Source organism: Prinia subflava, chromosome 8 (assembly GCF_021018805.1).
Source record: "Prinia subflava isolate CZ2003 ecotype Zambia chromosome 8, Cam_Psub_1.2, whole genome shotgun sequence".
Lineage (NCBI taxonomy): Eukaryota > Metazoa > Chordata > Aves > Passeriformes > Cisticolidae > Prinia > Prinia subflava.
Window position 1 is genome coordinate 3,673,379 of NC_086254.1, and position 22,995 is coordinate 3,696,373.

A 22,995-nucleotide genomic window follows, 5' to 3' on the forward strand; every position below is an offset into this window, starting at 1 on the left:
GCTGAAGTAATTTGTGAGATAAAACAACACTTTGGGGGTGGTGAGAGCTCTCAAGGCAGTTTTAAGTGTGGCTTACAGTGATGGGGTTGGTAAGTTTTCTTAGCAGTAAGCTCAACCTGTATTACAAGTTCTAAACTGGAAAGGTGAATTTGCAATGGTCTTAGTGAGACTGAAGTTGAGACTGAAGCTTGTACCATGGCCAAGTTCTGCTCCTCTGATGTTACTGCTGGGGCACAGATGCCTGCAGGAGACAGTAATGCAGCAGTTTCCCTGGAAAAGGAAAGAGATGGAGAGATTGGTGTCATTTGGAGCGGGGGAACAAGAGCAAGGAATGTTTTAACCAGGGAAGGGGGGTTGTTGTCCCACCCTGAATTCATTTAGTACCTGTTTAAACCTGTACATCAGAAAGATACAAGATGTGTGTGACAGTGGATCTGCAAAACCACCTTGTTCCAGGCAGTTTCTGCTTCTCAGCTGGACTTTTCACCCTTTGTGAGACCACACTGGCTGCAGGACCCTGTGACTCGTGCTCTGCCAGTCCAAATGCATTGTGCCTGTGGCAGCTGGAGCTCTGAATGCCCAGTGATATTGGCTGGCCTGTTTTCAAACTCTGCCTTTCTTCAAGTGGAAGTTAAAGTCCCAAACATGCCCGTGGGAAAGTTAAAATGCTTCAGGCTTTAAAAAAAGTGTTTGGTCGTCACTCATTTATTGAACTGAGAAATCTGGTGGGATTTGTGATGGTTTGAGTGGATTGTTTTTGTTTGGTTTTGTTTGTGGACTTGTTAATTTTGTTTTTTTCTACAGTAGCAGTTGGGATCCCTTTCACAAACTTTACTGATCCTTGCCATCCCTTATATGTGTTAAACCAACACATAACTTCAGGCTGTGCTGTCTTCTCAGAATATGGCCTGCCTCATCCCTGCCATGTGTCCTTGCAGTGTTCTCTGTTGTAGAAAGAAGTGAAAATATACAAAAATCACTTGATTGCAAGCAGCAACTGTGAAGCTTTTCAAGAGGACCTTAGTATGGGAGAAGTGCTACAAGTTAAAGTAAAAAAAGGAAGAAAAAGGTAAAGAATGACTTTGTAGTGCAGTCTAACCTAAGCTGTTGAATGCAGTTCTGCTGACTGAGGTCCTCAGAATCGTCACACTGTGACCTTGTCCTTGCAGAAACATCTTCAGTGGTAGCAGAACGGGGCCAGTGCCCACATCACAACCTTGTGGTACATCCAGGCAGCTCTGAGGACTCCCCTTACATTCCTGGAGTGCAGTAACCAGGCACACACGTCACACATGTGTCACACATGTGTCACACACGTGTCACACACGTGTCACACACAGGCACTCCGAGTGCCTCGGGTACCCATGGCAGCTGGGGAAAGAGACCCCAGGGATAGCTGGCATGGGAAAATGCCAAGCCATCACAACTTGCACTATCCCTTTGAGTTGTCCTGGTGCTAGTGAGTTGTGCTGTCTGGCACAGATGATCTCACTGGCAGGGCAGTTGGCCAGCAGGATCTGCGTGGTGCTGACAGGATGGGGGAGACTGGAGCCGTTTCATGGACGAAGGATGTTCCTGTCAGCCTGATGTCTTCCACGAGCACTGAACATATTCTCTCAAATTCTGTTTGGAGAAAAATGTGTGTGAGCCAGTCCTCACTTCCTCCTTTCTTAGGACAATTCATTCTTACAGCTTCAGTTGCTTTCCAGGAGACCTTGACCTTCAAATTTCTTCCTTGTGCCTGTTTCAGTGGGTGTAGTGTTGCTTTTTCAATATGCACAAAAGCTTGGGTTTTTTAGTTTGTGCTGATGGAGCATAAACCAGGGATCAAGATGTGTTTAATTTAATGATTATTGCATGACTCAGCTACATACCAGAACCCTCCTGAGCCTTAGGTGAGGAATGTCTTCCTGGTTTATTTTTAGCTGTATTGGTCTGATGAGCAGAGCTACAGTAACATCTAATTCTGTAATTGTGCAGAATTACTGGCTGTCCCTGGGCTGATGCTGTTGCAGTAAAAAACCCCTCAGTGCTGCACTGGTAACTGTGGTGAGGTTCTCACTGCACTATCCCCCCATTCCCATATAGGAGGAGTGGATGAGTCCATGAACTAATGTTTCCACCCTAAAAACTCCCTGTGAGTGTGAGGATGAGGGGAGGAAGGCAAACACGTGGCTGGTTGCATTGCAGTAGCCAGGTGTGCTGCTGATGCAGGCTCCTGTGGACAAGGGCACCTGGCAGCTCCCCCTGGAAGCAGGCTGGAGCACAGCCTCTCTGAAGCCTGGCCTAGAACAGCTGTGCCTTTCCCTGAGAAGTCCAGCTTGTTGGCCAGCAGTACTGGAACGAGTTTGGAAATGAGCACTAATAAATAAAACTTACTGCTGCCAGGAGTAATGTGTTGTCTCCATCTCGCTCATGGCAGACACTTAAAACTTTTTCTAGTCTGAAACTTTTTCCATGGATTTACAGAAATGGTTTCATATCCATCCCTTGTTCTTTTCCTTTGGGAAGGGCACTGGGAGTGTACACATCAACACAATTGCTAAGAGCTTCTGCAATTACTTTGCACTGTGGGCACACATCAATTTGAATACATTCCTGCCTTCTTATTTACATTCAAAGCTATATTGATTAAGGATGTTGCAGTAGCTGGAAGCTGGATAATGAGGCTATATTTGTCCATCAAGTGAGTTTATTTTCTGTGATTTGGCTGGAACTCTGCAGCGCTGATGTAAGTGCAGAGCTGTCATAAAACTAATAAAAGTAATTTTACTTAGTGTGGAAATGAGAATGGGCACTGAGACAGAGTTCAAAATGTCATCTTATGTCATACAGATTCATTAGTATTTCAGAATGTGTTTTTCTAAAGCTGTCTGTGACAAGGAACCCTTTAAGATCTATCTAAGAGAGAGTGTATTTTCGGTAAGTTGCTAATTAATCTTGGTCCTTTGGCAGTCTCCCCAAAGGGATCAAACATATATAGACAAAATTTTACAGAACTGAAGCAGGTCTGTGCCAGAGCTGCCACCACCAGAAGACTAAAATATGATCCCAAAGTCCTGCCAGAGAGGTCTTGGCTGGTTGACAGTTGTCCTTCAGAACAGTTTATGTTCTATGTAAATATCTAAGTTAAAAATTAATTAAACTTTAATGCAGCAAGAGCAGTAAAAGTGCTGCAAAGCCTTGGAAGCCAGCACCCCTCTGTGTGAGTGTTTGGGAGTATTTCACTTCATGCTGGGGGAGATGAATGGATCCCCACGTTAATGCACCGTGCCCTGCCTGTGTGCTCGCAGATAGCTGCCAGCAGGTCGCAGAGGAAGAGCTTGTTACAGAACATTTTGCATAAGCTCTGTCTAAAAATGAAGCAAAATAAACCTCCCCAGATAAGAGCCAGCACCAGTTCAGCTCTACCTCCTTTGCATCAGGAATGAGCACTGGGCAGGCCGCTGGTGGGAGCTGAGCAATAGGCCAGGAGTGAAAGGCTCCCTTCAGAGCATCCTCTGTCCCTTGGCACAGGTCTGACACCCTGTGCCTGTGTCCTCTGCAGAGGTGTCACTGGTGGGCAGACCCTCAGAAGGTGAAGTGTCCACAGGCAGTGAGATCCAAGGGATGCATTGCTGGAGAATCCATCCTTTTCATCTTCCTCGGTTCAGTATGTTCCCTGTCGTCAATAAAAAGAAATCTTTTGCAGCTGGAAAATCTATGTCAGACTCCAGTCTATGCCTTGGCTCCAGTCAGTGTCCTGTTCCTGTTTTTGTTTTGTGTAAGGTGATGGTCAAGGAGAGTCTGTGTTTTCCAAGGTAAAGCTGAACTCTGGGTGGGCTCTTGGGCATTTTTCATCTATTTCATCACGAGCCAGCAAAGCCCTGGGACAGGAACTAGCTCTAGATATGTAAACTGTCCACTCAACTTGAAGGGAAAGCAGTTGAATGCTTAAATGCTTTGCTGGGTCAGAGCCAGAGTGCTCTACATTTTTGTGTGGATATTCTTAGTTCCCAGACCTTCAGGATGGTTGAGCATGTGGATTATTGCATCCCAGCCTTTCGTTTTTGAGAGTGTTTCTTGCACTGGGATTGCACAGGAAAACTGTTTTCCTTTGGTAAGCAGGAGGACATTGACAGCATCTATAAATAGTCTCTGATGTTCTTTGGAAAGGTGTCTGATGCCACAGCAAAACGTGTCTCCCTGGGGAACTGCTTTCTAAGCTGTGTTTCTCTCTTACTTGTGTGAGATGGTTGAAAATTTTAAAAGGTCTGTTTAAATTTTTCAGGTCCTCCTGACTGCATTTAAAGCTGAGTGCTCAAAATCCCATGGCATGAGTTTCCACTTGGATTTGAGCACTTGGTGTGCTTTTGGCTTATTTCAGTTGAATGTGGGACCCCAGTCACTGAACCTGCAGGGTCTCGTGGGAGTATCATGCATGTTGTGAGCTGTTTATGGTTGTTTTATTTTTAATTTTACCTTTATATTTTTTTGTTGTTGTTGTTGATGTACTTCTTGGTGCCTTCCATGGCCTCTCTGTTTTTTGCCAGAAGTGTCTAGCAGACAGTTGCCTGCACTGCCCACAAACAAATCCATAGTGATACCAGGCATTAATTGACTGGCACAGAGACACTGCCCTGTTATCTTTATATTCACCATACTCAGTGCAACACAAGCAGAAGATGAAAAAACTTCTGTTTGCCTCTCTATTGTGATACTGGCTGTATTTATTCTGCTCACTACAGTTCAGCTGATTGTGTTGATGGTCATGTAGCAAATCCTCAGCAATGGAGGAAGCATTCTAGTCAGTTACTGGGAAGAAATAAGAAAATTAAAGTCACATAAACTTTAATTCTTGCTGTAGACAGCTGCTGGTAAGAGCTGTCCAAGGAGGGAAGTGCTCCAGAGCAGTAACAGCCCTGTGTGTGTAGGATGGACTTGCTGAGTTAGATCTAAACCATATTGCAGTGATTTTCCAACTCTGAGTGATTTCCTAGCCTACTAAATTAAACTCACCATCTGACACATGGGGAGTTGATGGTTTTTAAAAAGTGAGTTGATAGTTTTTAAAAAGAGATTGAACCACCCAAGTGAGTTGTGCTCAGCCTCCCAAACACAGCCCCTCCAACAGTTTGAGGAGTGAGTGGTTGTGTGGAGCAAATGGGAAAAGTTGGCTTGGAGACAAGGTCATTGCCATGTGTTTAATAATGGCATAACAAACACAGGAGGGGAAGAAGTGGCTGTGGTGTGATAAAATTAGCAACTCTCAGTCATATGGATTCAAGATATATGAATGCTGCAAAATATAAAAAAAATCAGGATAGAATCCTGTTAAAGTTCTGGGGAATGAATTATGTTCTGTTTACAGTGAGCTGTGGGATCTTGGTGTAGGAGTACTAGGAGGTGTGTTGGAAGGGTGTTTTGTTGGCAAGTGAAAAAAGATTTGGGCTTCTACAGCATAAAATGAAATGCCAATCTGGGCTCTGCTCACTGACAAGGATGTCCCCAAGTGTTTGTGTCCATTTTTGTTGTAGTATGGGGGTGTGGGAGTGGTGGGGTTTGGCTGCTTCTCTTTCTGCTTTCCCTTGGCACATATTAAAAGTTGAAGCACAAGAAAGGAGTTCAGGTAGCTCTGCAGGATTTCTCAGCAACCTCCACACAGAACAAGATTTCAGCCCTGTCCCTCTTCCCAAGGGCGCTGTGCCTCTGTCTTGTCATTGTGCCTCTCTCAGTGGATCCTGCAAAATGAAAAGAGTCTGCTGGTGAGCATCCAAAACAATGAAGCTTCAAAGTTCAACCCAGTACAATTTCCAGCTTTTTTTTTTTTTCTTAGCAATGCTTTTTATTTCAATATTCCAAGCTAACAATTTTACTGGCGTGCAAGTGCCAGTTTTTGTACTGCATGAAAGCTAAACTTCAGTGGTTGATGGTTAAGTGAATTGGAATTCTAATTTCTTATTATCTGCTGATAAATGTTCTCAGAAGATGAAAACCTTTGTTCTTGCAGTATCAAACCTGGTCTGGTGTATAGGGGCAGCAGCTAAAAGCACACAGTGCCTAGGCAACATGGGCTTTTTTTAAACATGTGCTGCTCTTAAATCTCCTAAATTATTCAATTAGACTTCAGCAAAGCCTCCTTAAATAGGCTGCATTATGCTGTAGCTGCCTTCTGAATTGCCTCAAGAAAATCCTATTGGGAGTCTCTTCTGAATTAAGGCTTTGCTGTGCAGAGGACACAAATGGCTTGGAAAGTATTGGGAGGAGCAGGGAGGGTGAGGCAGCTGGGGGGACAGTTCTGCTCTTGGTCTTACCAATGTGTGGAGTAACTTGAGGTGTCAGTGGAGCCTCTTGGTGTTCAGTACTACAATATATGAATAATTAATAAAGTTAAATAGAAATGGACAAAATTAGAGCTTTTTGGGGATGGGTTGGTTTGGGGTGTTTTTCAAAGAGGAGAGCCAGAGTTGAGAGAGAGTGTCCCAGATGATTTCCTGGGAGGTTTCTTGGTCATGTTTCTTTGAGCCTCAGATACTGGGATGTCCTGCAAGAGTCTTTGCTTTGATTTCTTAACAAAAGAACATTTCTTGCTCTGATGTTCAGAGTGAGAAACTTGTAAAAGCAAAGTAGAAATGCTTCAAAGTAAACAGGGTCATATCAAGAAACCAAATTGGTTTAGACTGTTTTTTAAAATTGTGCCTGTATCCTTAACTGGGGAGAGAAGAAGGAAAATGGGCATATTTTCTGATTATTATTTTTAATGTGAGAAAGAGAGGCTTGGTTGCATTGCACAGAATCCATTCCTGTTCTTTTCTCCTCTGGTCTCAGTATGTCCTGTGGTACCAGTGTTCCCCACCAGTGTTTCACTCCTGTAACTGGGCATTACAGGAAGAGCAAAAAAACTTCAGAGCTTATGGATGCTAATCTGTGTTCTGCTGCTGATTTATCCTGTGTCCTCATGGCTCACTTAATTATGTCATCTTTTCATTTCCCAAGAATTTAGGGTAATTATATATTGACTTTTTTTTTTGAGCAAAATGTTAAGATTGATTGGCCTTTGTGATATGGTAAGTGGTTACCCCAGGGAGAAATGAATCTCAGTGTTGACCAAAGCAGCAGTCCAGTGTATGGATTGCTGTGTCCCAAGGGTCTGCCTGTTGGCCTCTGGTGAAAGAAGAGAGCAGGGTTTTCCCCAGCCCTGAATGCTCACCATTTGTTGTATGCCAATGAAATTCTCAGAGCTGGTATCTAATACCATCAGGCAGGCCTGGCCCAGGGGTCCTGTGTATTATTTTATATGATTATTGTTCTGACTGCACAGATGTCCTGCAGACCCTTTATCTGAGGCAGAAAAGCTGCCAGTGCACCCCAGTATTTACCATGCAGGTATGCTCTGAAAAACTGCACTGTCAGGTCTCTGTGTGTATTGACTCCTCTCTACTCCCTTTAAAGTATAGCAACTTCTTACTTATTATCACTGCATCTTGTTAGACTGTGGTGACCATAGGAGGAAGCTTTAATTTTTCTTTTTTTGCCTCTCCCAGCTGCCAGCAGAGCAGTGCTGAAGGAAGCAGCTGTACCTGTGCACTCCTGCATTGGGCACAGATGTCCTGCAGCAGTGAGCAGACTCTGCCAAATGGGCCCCTCTGGGTTAGTCAAGTACAAGTGGAGGCTTTTCCTCTGGCAAGAACACCCTCCAGAGCACTGTTTGTAGGAGAACCAAGCATCAAAAAAGTCCATTCCTTGGCAGCAGTGAAGAGAATGTGATTTGCAGAGTCCCTGGTTAAACAAAGTAATGATGGTTTAAGGCATGAAGAACCCTGTGTGTGAGTGAATGCTGTATATATGGTGTGCAGGCTGTAATGATCTGCCAGGACTGCTGGTCCTGGGATTTCTGCTGTTTCAAGCACATGTAAAACCTCTCTGTTGTGGCTGTCAGTGAAATCAATGAGTATCTTTACCTGTAGGGTCTAGACTGACACAACTTGTGTTATACTCCACATAAAGGTGATTTGTGTGGAGTATAGCTCAATCCACGTTTTCATCCAGACTGAGCAGCAGTGGTTAAAGTGTTTGTCATGCTGTAGCCATGCTCAGGTTGTGGGGGAGGAGGAGGATGTGCCAGTGTAACTAATGGAATAAACTTTCTGTTGTCTGGCAAGTGCTCAGTCACAGCAGAATGGAGTGAGCACCTTCTGCTGCTGCTCTTCAGAGCCTTGGGAGTAGTAGTGGAATCATAACAGGTTGCTTAACTTCTCCTTGCTACTAGAGCAGGACGTCTGAGTCATGGGTGAAGAGGTTTATGAAGGATAATAGAGAGGAGAGGGGAGTTAGCAGGAGGAGGCAGATGGAGATTCCTTTGCAGCCAGTTTTGCCTCTGCTTCCATGGAACTTTGTTCTTTTTCAGAAGAAAGGTGGCAAAACCTGAAGCCCAAAAGTCGAGTATCCAAAGTATGCACCAAGGTCTGATCTAGTGCCACATCCTGTGGTTTTCCTCTGCTTGGGGGCACTTTTGCCATCCCTGAGTCTTGGTCTTGAGCCTTTCTTAAGGAGAGGAGGGATCCAGCTCACCTGCTGCTTTAGCAGGGGATGCGCAGGTGATTGCTTTGCCTTTTTTCCATTGTTGAGGTAGTGAAGTTGACCTGCAATGGAATTACTGTGTGGATGAATGTTCAAACAGTCCTAGCAGGACACATAACCCTTTTTGTTTGCAAGTTGCTGTTCTGCATGTTTAAACCAGCCAGAGGGAGAGATTTAGGAGTAAAAGTTAAACCCACAGAGTTCATTCATCATTTTTGTGCTCAAGAAGGCCTAAACAGATCACCTATACAGCAGTGATGGTCAAATGAGCTAAACATGCCTTGTATGGCAATTATTTTCAATGTGCTAATTATTTGTAAGCTGTGAGTGATTTAAAGGTTCCTGCCAGATCTGTGGAAATCTGCATTTTTACTGGGAAGGAAGAACAGATAAAGATGCCTGAAGCTGGGCTGTAGTGCAGGTTGGCTTGTTCTAAACCACTCAAGATTGCAAGAGCTTGTTGATGTAGGATGTTTGGTGGGTGTACACTGAAATTGCCTTTCTTGTCCAAGGTTGTAAAATATGATTTAGGTGTCACTTAAATGCTTTACATGTTGTAATTAACCAGCCTTGCAAAATTTTTCTCATCCATTTGTTGCAGGAACTTAATTTAAGCTGTAAAACATCATTTGTTTTCATCACTTTCTAGCACAGAGAATTTTATTCCTGAGCTCATAAATCTTTTTTTTTTGGCAAGGCCAGACTGGGGGAGGAACCTGCTTTCTGGCCCAGAGCATGATGTTTGGAGCACTGTGAAGGTGTAGGAGCAGGGGATGGTGGATCATGGCTGGGGGTTTCTGCTAAGTTTTATTTCTGCATTCTTCTGCAACCTGGAAACTGTCATCTGACTGCCAACCTTAGCCAACAATATCACACCTTGTCAGAGCTGAGGGAATGCATTGAAAAAGCTATTTCATTAATTTGAGGATGCTGGGTTGTAGCAGGAATTTGTGAATTCGGCTCCAAAGCCAGGAGATCATACAGGAGATGTTTCCGTGGTCTTTGTGGGCAGTGTGAGCTCTCTCTGACTGTGCTCTCAGGTACCAGGAGTCTGCCTAGTGACTGACAGTGCAGGGCAGAGGAGCCAGCCAGGAACAGGGGCAGGAAGGGCTCTTCTCTGTCACTTAATTAGAGGGATAACAGAGTAAATTTGGGATGAAAGTTGATGTCTAATTTTTAAACCAAGAAATAGTTGTGTTGTTGCTCAGATGCCCTTGCATGGGCAGTTCTGCACAGCTGAAGATGCCAGCCACATTCTCCCAACAATCCACTGATCCCAGAAGCTGTGAGCACTTTCCACACTGAAACCTTTTAGACAGCTACTGAATGAGTGTCCTGGCTCTACTATGTGTGTGTGCCTTGTTTCAGTGGTGGTGAGGAGGGAAAACTAGCTTTTGTTACCAAAAATAGTTTTCTTAAGCCACAGCCAGGGCTTTGTCTTATCCTCCCACCCCGTTGGATTTGAAATATGTATGAATCATGTCTGTGTGCACATGCTGTGTGTGAGATAGTGCACTTACATCTTGGGGATTGAGGAAAAGTGATTTGGCAAAGGTTTCTTAAACACCTCTGGCTTTCACTTTTTTCTGTCTAAAGCATTCAAATAAGTTTTGTATGTTTTCAGTAAATAACTGGTGTTTGATGCTTGTTCAATGAGGATCTTGTTAAGGATGATCCTTCATGTTAAGGATCTTGAAGCATTATTTCTTGTCTGTCCTTAAATTTGGGAAGAATCCTGTTCTGTCCCTCTTCTCATCTTCCCCCAGGGAGGCCATGGAGATGCTCCAAGGGCTGGGGCTCCTCTGCTCTGGAGCCAGGCTGGGAGAGCTGGGGGTGCTCACCTGGAGAGGAGAAGGATCCAGGGACATCTCAGAGCCTCTTCCAGTGCCTAAAGTGCCTCCAGGAGAGCTGGAGAGGGACTGGGGACAAGGGATGGAGGGACAGGACAAGGGGAATGACTTCCCACAGCCAGAAAGCAGGAGTAGATGGGATATTGTGAAGAAATTCTTCTCTGTGAGGGTGGTGAGGCACTGGCATGGGTTGCCCAGAGCAGCTGGCAACACTTCTCTGGAAGTGCCCAAGGTCAGGTTGGATGGGGCTTGGAGCAACCTGGGACAGTGGAAGCCCATGGCAGGGGGGGGAACAGGATGGGCTTTAAGGTGCCCCATCCATGCCAAACCACTCCATGACTGTATGGTATGTACAGCATACATGATCTATACATGTTCTCTGAACAGCCTGCTGCCAATTTGCTGTGTGGAACATATCCACTGTTGTGGGTCTTGTTGTCCCAGCCCCCTCATAATTTGTCCTTTGCAATGACCTTCAAGGCTGAGTTTCTAACTTGGATTCAGCTGCCAAACCAATATCAAACAGACTCGTGGCTCATGGGCTCAGAAACACTCAAATGGATGAATCAAACATGGTTGAGAAATAAGAGACCCTGAAACTCAACACTGCTCTGTTGGAACCTTTGTCTCCATCCCACATCCAGTGTGAATGTAAAATTAAAATAGCTTGACTGTATGAGCAGAAATGGAGGTGGATTAGCACTTGCTTCATGGCTTTGGATGCTCTTTGTTTTCTTTTTAAAAAAGCTTCAAGAGTAATTGGAAGAGGCTTTTGCTGTGGTGGTCTGCATCTCCTTCTCTGCAGTAATAAATGACAGTTTGTTCTCCTGTAACCAGTACTGCTGTAAGGTGGAGCTTTTGGAATTGGGAGTGGGTTGGCTGGTTTATTTTAAACATGTAATAAATTACAGATAGCTGAGGAATTTGTGTCATAGTTTAATTATTTATTAAAATTCAAAGAAATCCTATTTAGAATTTTCAATATTCTTTGCCTCTGCTCTTTTGCCCAGCTTTCCTGGTAGCATTTGTCACAAGTGCAGCATGTGATTCATGAGATTGCAGTCTCAAAGGGCTTGGGAGGAGAGAATTTCTAGAAGTGCAATTATTTTTTGCCATATCCCTGTTGCTGTAGAATAGTCTTAATGCTGAGGATTACACACTGAGAGCTGCTGTTTTATGCTGTGTGCTGGCACTGAGTCAGGCGTGCTGGCAGGGCAGGCTCTGTGCCAGAAGTGCTCTGAAATACCAGTGGCCTCTGTGGTGTGATACCAGCTGTTTACTGTTGTCTCCTGGACTTCAAAAGCAGTGAAATGTTGATACTAAAATTCCTGATGCTTCTTCACTTCTAAAAATGTATTGGAGTTGCAGAAACCTGTAATTTTCCTGGTTAAATGTTTTTTATACCTATATGTCTGTATATTTATATGTAGATATATCTATCTCACATAAAGGGAATAAGATGGTCTTGCCATACTGGTAACTTGTTTTGTGTTAATAAACTTTGTTCATGCTGCAAAAAGATGAGGAAAATCCATCTTCATGTCTTTGGTTAGCATGTAAACTCCCCACTGCTTCTCTTACAAAGTGCAAGGAGGTGTGATAAGCTCAAATACTGTCCTGGGTCAGATTTAATGAGAGCTTCTGTCCTGCCATGTGCTTGAGGCAGGCCAGGCAAACTTGCTGCCCTTTTCCTGAGAGCTGGAAATGGCTGTCGGGGAATTTGGAAGGGTTACTCAGCTGTAGCCTCACACTGCTTTGGGACCACCCAGCAGAGCAGCTGTGTGAAAACTCAGAGCTGGGCTTTGGTGTGTCACAGTGCAGGCACATCTTAAAGCTCCTGCTCCTCTGATGGTGGCAGTGGTGGCTGCTGATTTGTGTCTTTGTTCTCAGGAGTGTGCCTGGGTGGCACTTTTTTTCACTTGTTTGCAAAGCCACCTCCAGCCAGTATCCTAAACCACCTGGGACTGAAAAGTGTTTATTTTTGCATCAGAAACAAGTGTCCTTCTATTAACAGAGTGCTTTTCTTTGGAAAAACAACTCTGAATTTAGGTCATGCCTTCATCTCTTCAGGATTGCAAACAGAATCCCTACAGTATTGCACAGGCTTGTTTGTTTTGTTCTTTTTCTCTTTCACAACTGCAGTGATTGAAAAGATCTGTTCCCCTCCATGCAGCTCACCTGGCTGGTGACTGGGGAGAGCAATTTCTGACCTACCTGTGCTAGATACCTGCTTTCAATAGGAAAACAGGGCCTGCATTGGTAGGGGTTTAATCCATTACCATATTTAATGGTTAGGCCAGATTGTCCTTCCCTGTGCAGGATAAAGTTGGGTTGTATGCAAACTCCACTCACACTCCTTTTCTGTATCTGCCTAAGGTGGGTGAGCACACCTGGGAATTACCAGCACATCTTGGTTACTGCAGTGAGCACATTGCCTGTTTCAGAAAGAAATCACAACATTTTGTATGGAGTGGTATTTTGTGTAATTGTTGTAGATAAGAGAGAAATGAACAAAGCCACAGAAAATCTTGGGCCAGCACTGCCCTTAGTTATTGTTTGTTCTCTGCTCCCACACGGGCTGATAATGAGCCTTTCTGCCTTATTTAGTAGTATGCTTGATAGATATATGTGGGAGTCTGTATATGTATCTACTGTGCCTGCTTGAATAGACTGCCCTTGTATTTTTTTTACTATTTTACTACTTTTACTATTTTATATTCTTTTTTTAAAACTGACATTAAGGAGAAAATTAAGGCAACTGGGTGGCTTCTAGTGCACAGGATGCACTGCAGCATACAGCTCCCTTTAGAAAAAGCTCTAATCTGGCTGTCAGCTGCTTGTAACTATTCTCACACATTCTCATTTCAGAGACTGTGCATATGGGGGGATGACAGCCCTCTTTCCTGAACTGGACTGGAGTTTGGTAGCTGGGACTCTTGAGTCTTCCTCTATTTTTATCCATTTGTGAAGTGTTGATAATACTTGGCTGTCTCGTAGGGCTGTCAGGAACACAGCAGGCTTGATCTGGCACTGAGAAAATGCAGAGAATCTTCTATGATATTCTTGGGGACAGTATTGTTCTGCCAGCCTCCAAAATTGCCAAATGCTTGTTAGACATTCAAAAATACCATACCAATAAGGTTGTGGGGAGGGCAGGAGGGAGGGAGACAACTGGGTTGTCAAGTGCTTGAGCTCCAGGTCTGTGCTGGATTTTATGGAAGCACTCTCCAAACTTCAGATTGCTGCTGGTCTGTGATCTGATGGTAAAACATGCAGCTGTTCACGTGTAAAACACACATCATGAATATATTAAGGGTAAATGATGAGCTGTGAGAAATTACAAGGGTTGAAAGTATTGATGCAGAAGATTTGAACTAGCTGGGGTGGCTTGGCTCCTCCTAAGGTGCTCTGTGTGTGGTTTTGTATTTCAAGAGTCTTGATGAAACCTCTGCATCACAGAACTGAACATGGGTAAATTTTGTGACTATTCTTCATTTCTGAAAAGATCTTTCTGGATTACTAGTACTACCACTACTGTTTGGTGGTGCTCCAGTGTTTCCAGAAGTGGCTGGGGATGGGAAGATCCTTGTCCCAGGAGATGGCTTCAAAAATCCCCTGAGCAGTCTCATTTTCTTTTTTAAGCTATTTTCATTAAAAACATTGAGTGTTTGCATTCCCCAAAAGTAGGATGTGTTGAGATGGGCAAGAAAGTGCCTTGTGGTGTCTCTGACTAGCCCTCTAAAGCAGGTGTTGAACCTTCATGTCCAGGTTCTCTAACACGTCTCCTTTCAGCTGCATTGTGTCCATGTGTGGAGAAGATAAAACTAAGAAAACGAAATGCAGCAGCAGAGCTGTTTCTCTGCCACCTCAAGGAGATGGTTCCTGAAGACCTGACTGACTTTGGGTCTCTCTTTACTTATGCAAAGCACTCATACTCTTACCCCCCTTATATTAGGTGATAAAGCAAAGCTTTTTTTGCCTGGTGAAGCTTCTGAAGGTCATGAATGTGGCTGTTCCTTGAGAGTTCAAAATCCTTTTGCAAATCCTGCCAGGGACTATTCCACAGGGATCTATTCCATGCCCTCCCAGCCAGTGGTTTGACGTTTCTCAGCCCTGACAGATGAATTGTGGCTGAAAAGCTGTTGCTCAGGACTGTTGCTTTCCAAGGGGATGTGGCAGCTTTGTGCTCCTGGTTGCTAGATTATTTTCTCTGGGTACATTTACCTGTCAAGCAATCTTCTGATGACATTCAGAACCCTTCTGCATGTGCTTACGGATGCCGTGAGTGATGTGTGATGGCTGCACCACCTTCTAGAGAAAACTTGGTGCCCCTCCTGGTTTGGTTTGAATTTGGTGAGGTGGGATGGCATCAGCAGGATTGAGAAGTGTTGTTTCTTATTGGGTTTACTCTTGGAGCAAGATTGAAGAACTTGATTTTAGTTTTGGTTCTGCCCCTGGTGTTTTTAGCTGAGTCCACTGATGTCAGTCCTTCTCCCTGTGGTTAAACTTTTGGTGTTGAAGTGTTCAGTTTGCTGTGAAAGAATGGGCTGTACAAGGGCTGTATGTTAATAACATTCTCTGTTCTCTGGGAACAGAGAAGTCATTGACTCTGGGATGAATATGATAACCTTAAACTACAGCACAGCGTGGTGCTGATGACCCTGTAGTTATTAGTGTCATATTTACTCTCTGACTGAGATGCTCTTACCAACAAATAAATATTTATTTTTGTTGTTTCAGATGAGAAAAGTTGTTTGTGCTTAGTTCTAAATTATCATTGGTTTAAAACACAATCAGGAAAAAGAATAATTTTGAGTAGAGCAATAGCAGGGTTTTAATTATGTGAAACCCAAAATATATTTTCACTTTGCTGGAATCTAATCCACAGGCTGGAGGCGTGAAAGCTCTGAGTGTGACAGAATTACTAAAGAGTGCTAGCACCAGCCAGGATCCTCAGATGATTGGGTGTTCTGACTTCCTCATTTATGTCACACAGAAGGGAATGCTCAGTGGGTTGGATTTTTTCTTTCTTTCTTTTAAAATACTTTTCAAGCTTAGTGCTTACTGAAGGGTAGGTGCCATTCAGGGCCTGTTCTCAGAGCACTGTGTGAGTGTCAGGTCTCCAGAGCTCCCACTCCATTGGATGGCTTTGATTTGCTCCCAGTTGTTTTCCTCATGAACTTGCAGTGCTCCTACCCACTGCTGACTGGAGCAGTTCCTGAGCTGGCCCATGTCACTGCTGCCTTTGGAGTTAACCTGAGACACCCCAGGATATCCTAACACAGCCCTTCTCTCTGCTTTACACCCACCTGCAGCATAAATGTGTTTGTAATTGTCACAGAGGGGCTGGTGCCTGGGGGTTTGTGACCCTGCCTGGGCCTTTCAGAATGAATTTCAGTCTTTCATCTGCTCCAAGGGTCACGTTCTCTTTGTATGCACTGCAGTGACTTCCCACTCCGTTTGATGCATGCAGACATGCCATAATTTGTTCTGTGAGACACAGCCTCCCATAATTACAAGGGATATGTAAACCTGCCTGCCTTGAAGGTGGCGTTAGGGTGTTCTCTCTCATTGAATGAGCATAAATCTTCTGACGTGGTCTCATTGGTTCCCTGTTGCATTTGCACCTTCCAGTAAAGAATGGAATTTCTGTGTGTAATGAAAGCTCTTTCTGTTTGGATAGTTCTCTTCACTGGCCACACTGGTGCAGACTGGAGGTAAGCTTACAAGGATGTGTGACGTTATCTGTTGTGAAACAGATACAAGTGCTGGTACTCTCCAGGGAACAACCTGTGTTCCAGTATCCCTTGTGTCCCAGAAGCCTGGAAAGTGTAAAGGAAACACAGAACCTCCTTGAGCTGGTGACGAGTTCTGTTTGACTGCCTTGGACTCTGGCTAATTGTACTGCTCTCAGGAGTTCCAGGGACTTCTTCCCTTTGCTCACTTTGAATTATTCAGTAAATAGCTCCCCAGAAATGACCCAATAGAGGTTTTTAGCCTCCTGCTCCATGTTTTTCAGGTTGCTTTTCTTTGACCCAAGGGGTCTCTGGAGGCCAGGTTGGGTATCACCAGGTTGATTTTATCCTTGAGGTCTCAGACTTTTAATCTCAATGTCTTTCATAAGGAGCTTTACAAACTTTCCTCATTTGTTTTCTGTGATATGTGGTTAAAGAACAGCAGCCATTGCTTTCTTTGGAGGAGATTAGCTCTTGTAAATCCTTCTGATTTTTGATATTTGTAACTGCATTCAATTTTGGTCTGTGTGATGGCAGCTAGAGGCAACATTTTTTTCTCTATATGAGTAGAATTTGCTCACTAACTCCGTGTTGCTAAAAAAAAATCTCCCGTAAATCCTCTAAGCTATTTGTACTAATCCTCATTACTGTATTTTGTGCATTTCTCTATTTTGCCTTTGACTAATGCTGCATTTTTCTCTTGTACCTAAGAAAGCCTTAAAATAGGAATTCTGGAATAGAACAGGGTATATAAGAAGATTGCTGTTGGTTTTCTAGTGGTCATTCCTTTCATTGCTGTGTTACTGTAGAGGCTTAATGAGCAAGTTTGACTCCAGGGCAAGGCCGAGTGATGCTCTGAACAGCAGCTCCCATCTAGTATTCCTTTGAAAAGATGCATTTGCTATCCTGGCAGCTTTTATTTTTTATTATTTGTGTCTATTGCATTGGTCAGGGCACAGTAAAGGGTGCAGTCACTTGAAGGTGCTGCCTGAAAACTTGAGGAGACTGAGAGTGATGGCCTTGGAGCAGCTGCTAAAGCATGTTTTGGATATTCCTGCCTAAATCTAGAACTGTAATGATCCCTTCACTCCCCTTTGACCTTCTGGTTTACATACGTGCATTCAACCAAACCCCACCACCGTGTCTCCTGAAGGGTGACTCTCTAACAGCCTAGAGAATGTTTCCAAACAGAGCCTTTTGCTGAGGGAGGGCAGGTTTAGGTTGGATATTAGGAAGAAATTCTTCCTGTGAGGGTGGTGAGGTCCTGGCACAGGTTGCCCTTAGAAGCTGCCCCATCAAGGCCTGGTTGGATGGAGCTTGGAGCACCCTGGGATCGTGGAATGTGTCCTGTCCCTGTTCTGGTCCCTGGCAGGGGGTTGGAACGAGATGATCTTTAGAATCCCTTCAAACCCAAATCAGTCTGTGATATCCCTGTTTGGTGAGGATATGCAGCCTTTGTGAGCTGGCCTCCCCTAGCTGGTGTGTGTAGCTGTTTACTTCAGCAGGGTATTGACACTGCTAACACCTTCCCTGGAGAGTTTCATGTTCTCCTCTCCCTTTTCCCTTTCAGGCCATGGCCTGTGTGCTTCTCCACAAGGTTCTGCTCCTTCATGAACTGAAGCTCTTCGTTACAGAGGAGGAGTGGGAGGTGCTGATCGCCAGAAGCATCAGCCAAGTGACACAGGTAAAAAGCTCCAACATGTTCAAAGGACAGAGGACACCTAATGGGTGCTGCTTTCATTCATCTGTGCTTGGTCTCAGAGCTGCAGTCTGGGACTGTGCTCAGCCTAGGAGGTCTCAGTGTGCCTGATGGCACCAGCTCTGAGCTGTGCCTACCAGCCTGGCACAGTCCTTGTGACACCACTGTGGTGTCCCTGGTGCAGCTCACTGAGGCTGTGTGGGACCCAAGAGACAGAGCTTGAATTTTAGGGAATACACTCAATTAAAGGGGTTTAAAAAAATGGAAAGAGAAAAAGAATGGAACGGTATTGTGAACATTAATTTCAGGACATGTCATGCAGATTTTGTATTGGAATGAACTTCAGGGCCACAAAAGTAGAGCTGAGACTGGACTTTTGATTCCAGCTGCAATCCAGCCTTCTGGACCAGACTCCCTTGCTGATATTGTTCATCAGGGAAACCTTAAAATACATTGGAAAATAATTTGTACAGAAGAACAGTGACAGAAATTGCAGGGCTCCCGTGTCAGTGGCAAGTGCAAATTGTACCTGAGGACAGTGTTTGGGTGCAGCTCTTACGTGGAAAATGATCTGTGGGACAGGAGGTTGAAGAAGCAAATGCCACTCGCTTTTTTTCTTGTGGATTGATGTGGTGACTAAATTTTTGTTGTGATGCGGTGACTAAATTTGATGACATGGGAGATTCCAGTCTTGGAGTTTCCACGTAACTGTAATAATGGCCTCTTTCTAAGGGTAGCTTTCATTACTTATTTACTCAGATGATGGCTACATGGTAATTTAGGCTATTCTATAATTTGCTATATTGAAACAGAACAATTAGATCTGTTTCCTTCTGTCAAGGAGGGTCAAAATCTAAGCAAGTTTAAAACAGAGAATTTAAAGATGTTGTTTATGATTCTGGATCCTCAGTTTCATGAAATACTTTTTATTTAAAGATTACATCAGGAATCCAATGGGTGGAGTTAGGTATGATTTTGTTTCTCAGCTACACAAAACACGCCACTCCTCCCAAGCTGGTCATTTCCATGTTTCTCTGTAGCAGCTGAATGCATGCAGAACTCAGTGATTCACTGGGAAACCACAAACATTTACAATGCCTTTATGTTGTTCTTGTCAGGGAGAGTTTAGCAACTTGCACCCTGTCCAAGATTATAATGAGCTTTGCTATTAACGTTTCCTCAGTTCCTCTCATGTCTGTGGTCATGTGTGTTTAAAGAAAAATTCCTGAGAAATACTGTCAGTTTGTTTGGGTTGTCCAAGGTTTACCCTGTGGGCAGGAGGCCTCCCATACTGTTCAGTGGCAGTGGCATATAGCTGCTGGTTCTCTTTGTGGCCTGAAAAAGGCCTGAGATCACATTTTTACAGACTGCTGCTGGTGTTCATACATGTGGGGGATTTGTCTCCCTTCCTCCTGCTTCCCCCACGTACTTAACCCAGCTGGTGTGGCTCTGCAGGGCTGGGGCAGCTGCACATTAAATATTGCTGTAGTGAGAAGGGGTCAAGGATTTTATATTCTACATAATGGTTTTGATTCACAGCCAAAGGCTGGCACTTGTGCTGAGAGACTTTCTAAAGCTGCAAAAGGAATTTTGTGTCCTTTTGGTGGTGCAGAAACGCTCCCTTCTCTGAGTAAGAGCTGTAAAAATGTGTAGTGGCTCTATGGTGTAGTAAAACAATATTCACAGATTCACTGATCTCTTTTAAAGATGGTAAAAAATCTCTTGGAGTGGAAGTCAGAGGCTGGGAACTGAGCAAATTGAGAATCTGCAGAAAGTATGTATTTATCAAAGAGACTATTCCTCCAGTAAAGTAACTTGCTGAAGAGTTTATTAGCCCTGAATCTCCAGGTGGAAGCTGGACAGGGAAGCTGCAGGTTGGGTAGAAGTTCCAGGCCTGATGCTGAAGTTATAGGGTGAGTTTGTCTGGCAGGACCTTGGACTAATGAACAACCCTGTCTGGTGCTGCTGTCCTCACATGCTCCCTTAGCTGGAGGATTGGGAGGCTGTTTGCAGAACTCTGAGTTTGTCCTGCAGCTCAGTCTCGTCCTTTTTCTTCTGAGACCTGTTTCTATGGGCCATTCTAGATCAGCTGTGGTTTTAGAGGTGAGTAGATGCTGGCAGATGTGGGTGCTTACCTATTAGAACCTAGACTGAAAGATGTAGGATGCTGTGGAAAATGATATTTATTGCCCTGCCTCTGCTTGAAATGTCTGTATTTGTCATTGGCCATTTCTGCCACTGTCCCTCACAAATGATAATTGATAATTTTGTACCTTTCTTTGCCCCAGGGACAGGTTTCCAGCTCTTTAACTGATGTGCTCTTGCAGTTCAGGCGGTGCTGCTGCTCACAAGGAGACTGTCACCTGAAGAACACAATGTGTGTCCTGGGTCCCATTTGCAGCTAGGAGGCTGTAGCTCCCCAGCTGCAGGATTGCCATGGCAGGCTTAGGGCTGTCAGAGAGGACAAGATATTATCTCCTGGTGTCTGCCTGCTTATCCTGTCTTGCCTCAGGGATTGCACTGCCTACCTGCTGAGATCCCTTGGTGAGGAGCATCCCCACCAGGGAAATCTGGGATGGGTTAGGCAGTGATATGAGCAGGAACTGGGGAAGAAGCAATGCGAGACAAGTGCAGTCTTGGATATCACTGAATTATGCAGGCAAAGCTAAGAGGCAGATGAGGGAGAATCAACGGCCAGGAACATTAAGTGAAGAGACAGATTCCTGAAATAGCAGCTCTAGCTGCTGCAAGGCAATGGCTCTTGTGCTTACATAAGCTAACTTGACCTTATTTGTTCCCAAATTGTTTAAGCATGCTTATAAAACATACACCATGGCCATGAGGGATCCAGGTTTGCCCTCTCCGTGCTGTCAGTGAGGCAGGTCTAATGTCCCATCGGGTACTTTGGAGTTCACTTGTTTGTGTGAGAGCCCTGCTTGCTGTTGGTGCTCTTGGCTTGTGCTGCTGGGTCACCTGGGCAGGAAGTGTCATCCACAGCCCTGCACTGCAAAGGTGAGGGAGCAGAAAATAGCTCTGGCACAGCTCTGGCTTCCCAAATCCAATATAGTTACTTTACACAAAGCAGAGTCTTGCTTCGAGTCTGTTCTAACTGGGGATCTGAGGGGTTTAGTTGTGTTCATGGTATACAGAAAGAGTTACTTCATGTTGTAAGTGACAGAGCTCACCTGGGATGCTGGAACGTTTGACAGAAACATCTTCCTCATGGAGAGCTTTGTTCTTTATCAGTTGGTCTCAAAGTGCTTTACAAAGGCAGTTCAAAGCAGGGAGTTGTTGATGTAATGGGGAAAGTATTTTGCAGAAACCCAAGGCATAATGGATTTGGTTTGCTGAAGCCGTTCATCCTGTTTTACAGGTGACACTCCTTGGCTGGGAGCTGAGCCAAGAATCAAACCTGGCTCTCCTGAGACATCTCAGGGACCCTTTTTGTGCAGGGACAGTCTGACCATCTCTCAGCCTGGCTTCAGAACAGCCCTGTGTGTTGGACAGTCACCTCTGTCCCACGGTCACCTCTGCTGCCTGTTGTGAGGCTGCCCTGGGTAACACACTGAGGAATTGCAGAGCCTGAGAGGTCCAGTTCCCCATTCCATACAGGAAACTCTCACCCAGTTTTGGTGAGGGATCTCTGGGTTTGCTACTAGAGCCCACACACTATTTTTTTTCTTTATCCAGCATTTCTCAATTTGATCTTTCAGCTCTCCCAGTTGTCACTGTAGGCTGGTTTTGGTGTTTGCATCCCTTGTTAGATATATTTATGTTTTCTTTTTCTGTGTTACAAAATTGCTGTCTTGGCTTTGGAGAGATCTTGAACCTGTACAAAATTTTCAGTAACTCACTGACAGATTCAGGGCAGGAAGCTCCAGGTTCTGAATACATAATTTTATTACCTTTTTTCATCATCCCTTTCCTAGGGACCAGCTTGCCCTCCTGAACTGAGGTGTTCTGTATAATTCCCAATTTATGCTGAAACTCCCAGTTATGATGTGAAAGTCAAAGGGAGTGGGAATAGTCCAGAAAATACATATTTTGATGGCTGTGAACTTCAAAACAGAACAGCCCTCAGAAAACTGTTGCTGAAACTGCTTTCTCTGGCTTGAACCGTGGTTTCCTGAGGGTTTCCTTTGTCTTTTTTCTGCAATAAGTACATCATAAGAAGAGATAAACTTTACTACTGATTTTCCCTTTGCTTGTTTTGTCAGTGTCATAACTGTTGCAGTTGGCTGTTTGAAACCCAAACAGGATCAAGGCATCCTGCACTGCCAAAGTGCCAGCAGAATGTGAGAGCTGGGTTCAGGGCAAGCCTGAAGCACTCCTGGTCACCAGTTCTGGAGGCTTTCAGATAATCACACACAATCCCAGTGAGATGCATTTGATGCTCAGCTGGTTGCTCAGGCTTGGACTGGGCAGGCATGAATGCAGGCAGATAGGGAATTCCATGGCCTGGGAAGGGCACAGATAACCCAAGACTTCTTTTCCTTATCATGTGGAAGTTGCTGTGTGCTCCCTGAAGACCATTGTTGTACAGCATTCCAGGGTTTTGTTAATATGGTGTTGTTCAGTTAGGAATTCAAAACAACTCTGGAGCTGCTGAGAATGTGTAGGGGAGAGAGGGATATACTATCTGGCCTTCCAGTGTAGACATGCCCTTAATTTCTGAAGGGCATCACATTTGATTATCAGTGTCTTAATTTGTAGTGAGATAATTATATATAAGTGACTTCATCAAATCTCTAAAAAAACCATCCTTCATTTTTTTTCCTTGAAGATTGCCTGAACCTTTATCTGTCCATCTTTATAAATTCTTAATTCATTGCCCTTTCTCAGCCTCTTAGCTTGTAAAATGAGGCCAGTAGTGATTTCACTGATATCTTTGACATGCTTTCAGAATACTGGATGTCTCTGTGGGGACTTCCTTTTCCTCTGTTCCCTCAGCTGTCCTGTGTGGTTATTCCCTGCTGCATTTCCATATGGCCTTTGGGAAAAAAATCAAGCTCATTAAACTTGGGAAAGTGTTGACATTTTCTGTGAGGATGGCTTCTGGATTTTTTGTCTCCTCCCTCTAATAACTTCCAAAATAAACATCACCAAAAATGTCTTTATTTACACCCTTCAGCATGTGGGTCTGCTTAGTCCC

General features: G+C 44.2%; 1 protein-coding gene across 1 annotated transcript in view; it reads left to right on the forward strand.

The window, feature by feature from the left end:
- The window catches only part of MYBBP1A (MYB binding protein 1a), a 55,710-nt gene that overhangs the window by 24,462 nt on the left and 8,253 nt on the right, over window positions 1–22,995 (forward strand). The window contains exon 24 of the mRNA XM_063402413.1: window positions 17,715–17,828. Coding sequence (XP_063258483.1) covers window positions 17,715–17,828 — 114 coding nt within the window. The remainder of the gene's footprint in view (window positions 1–17,714; window positions 17,829–22,995) is intronic.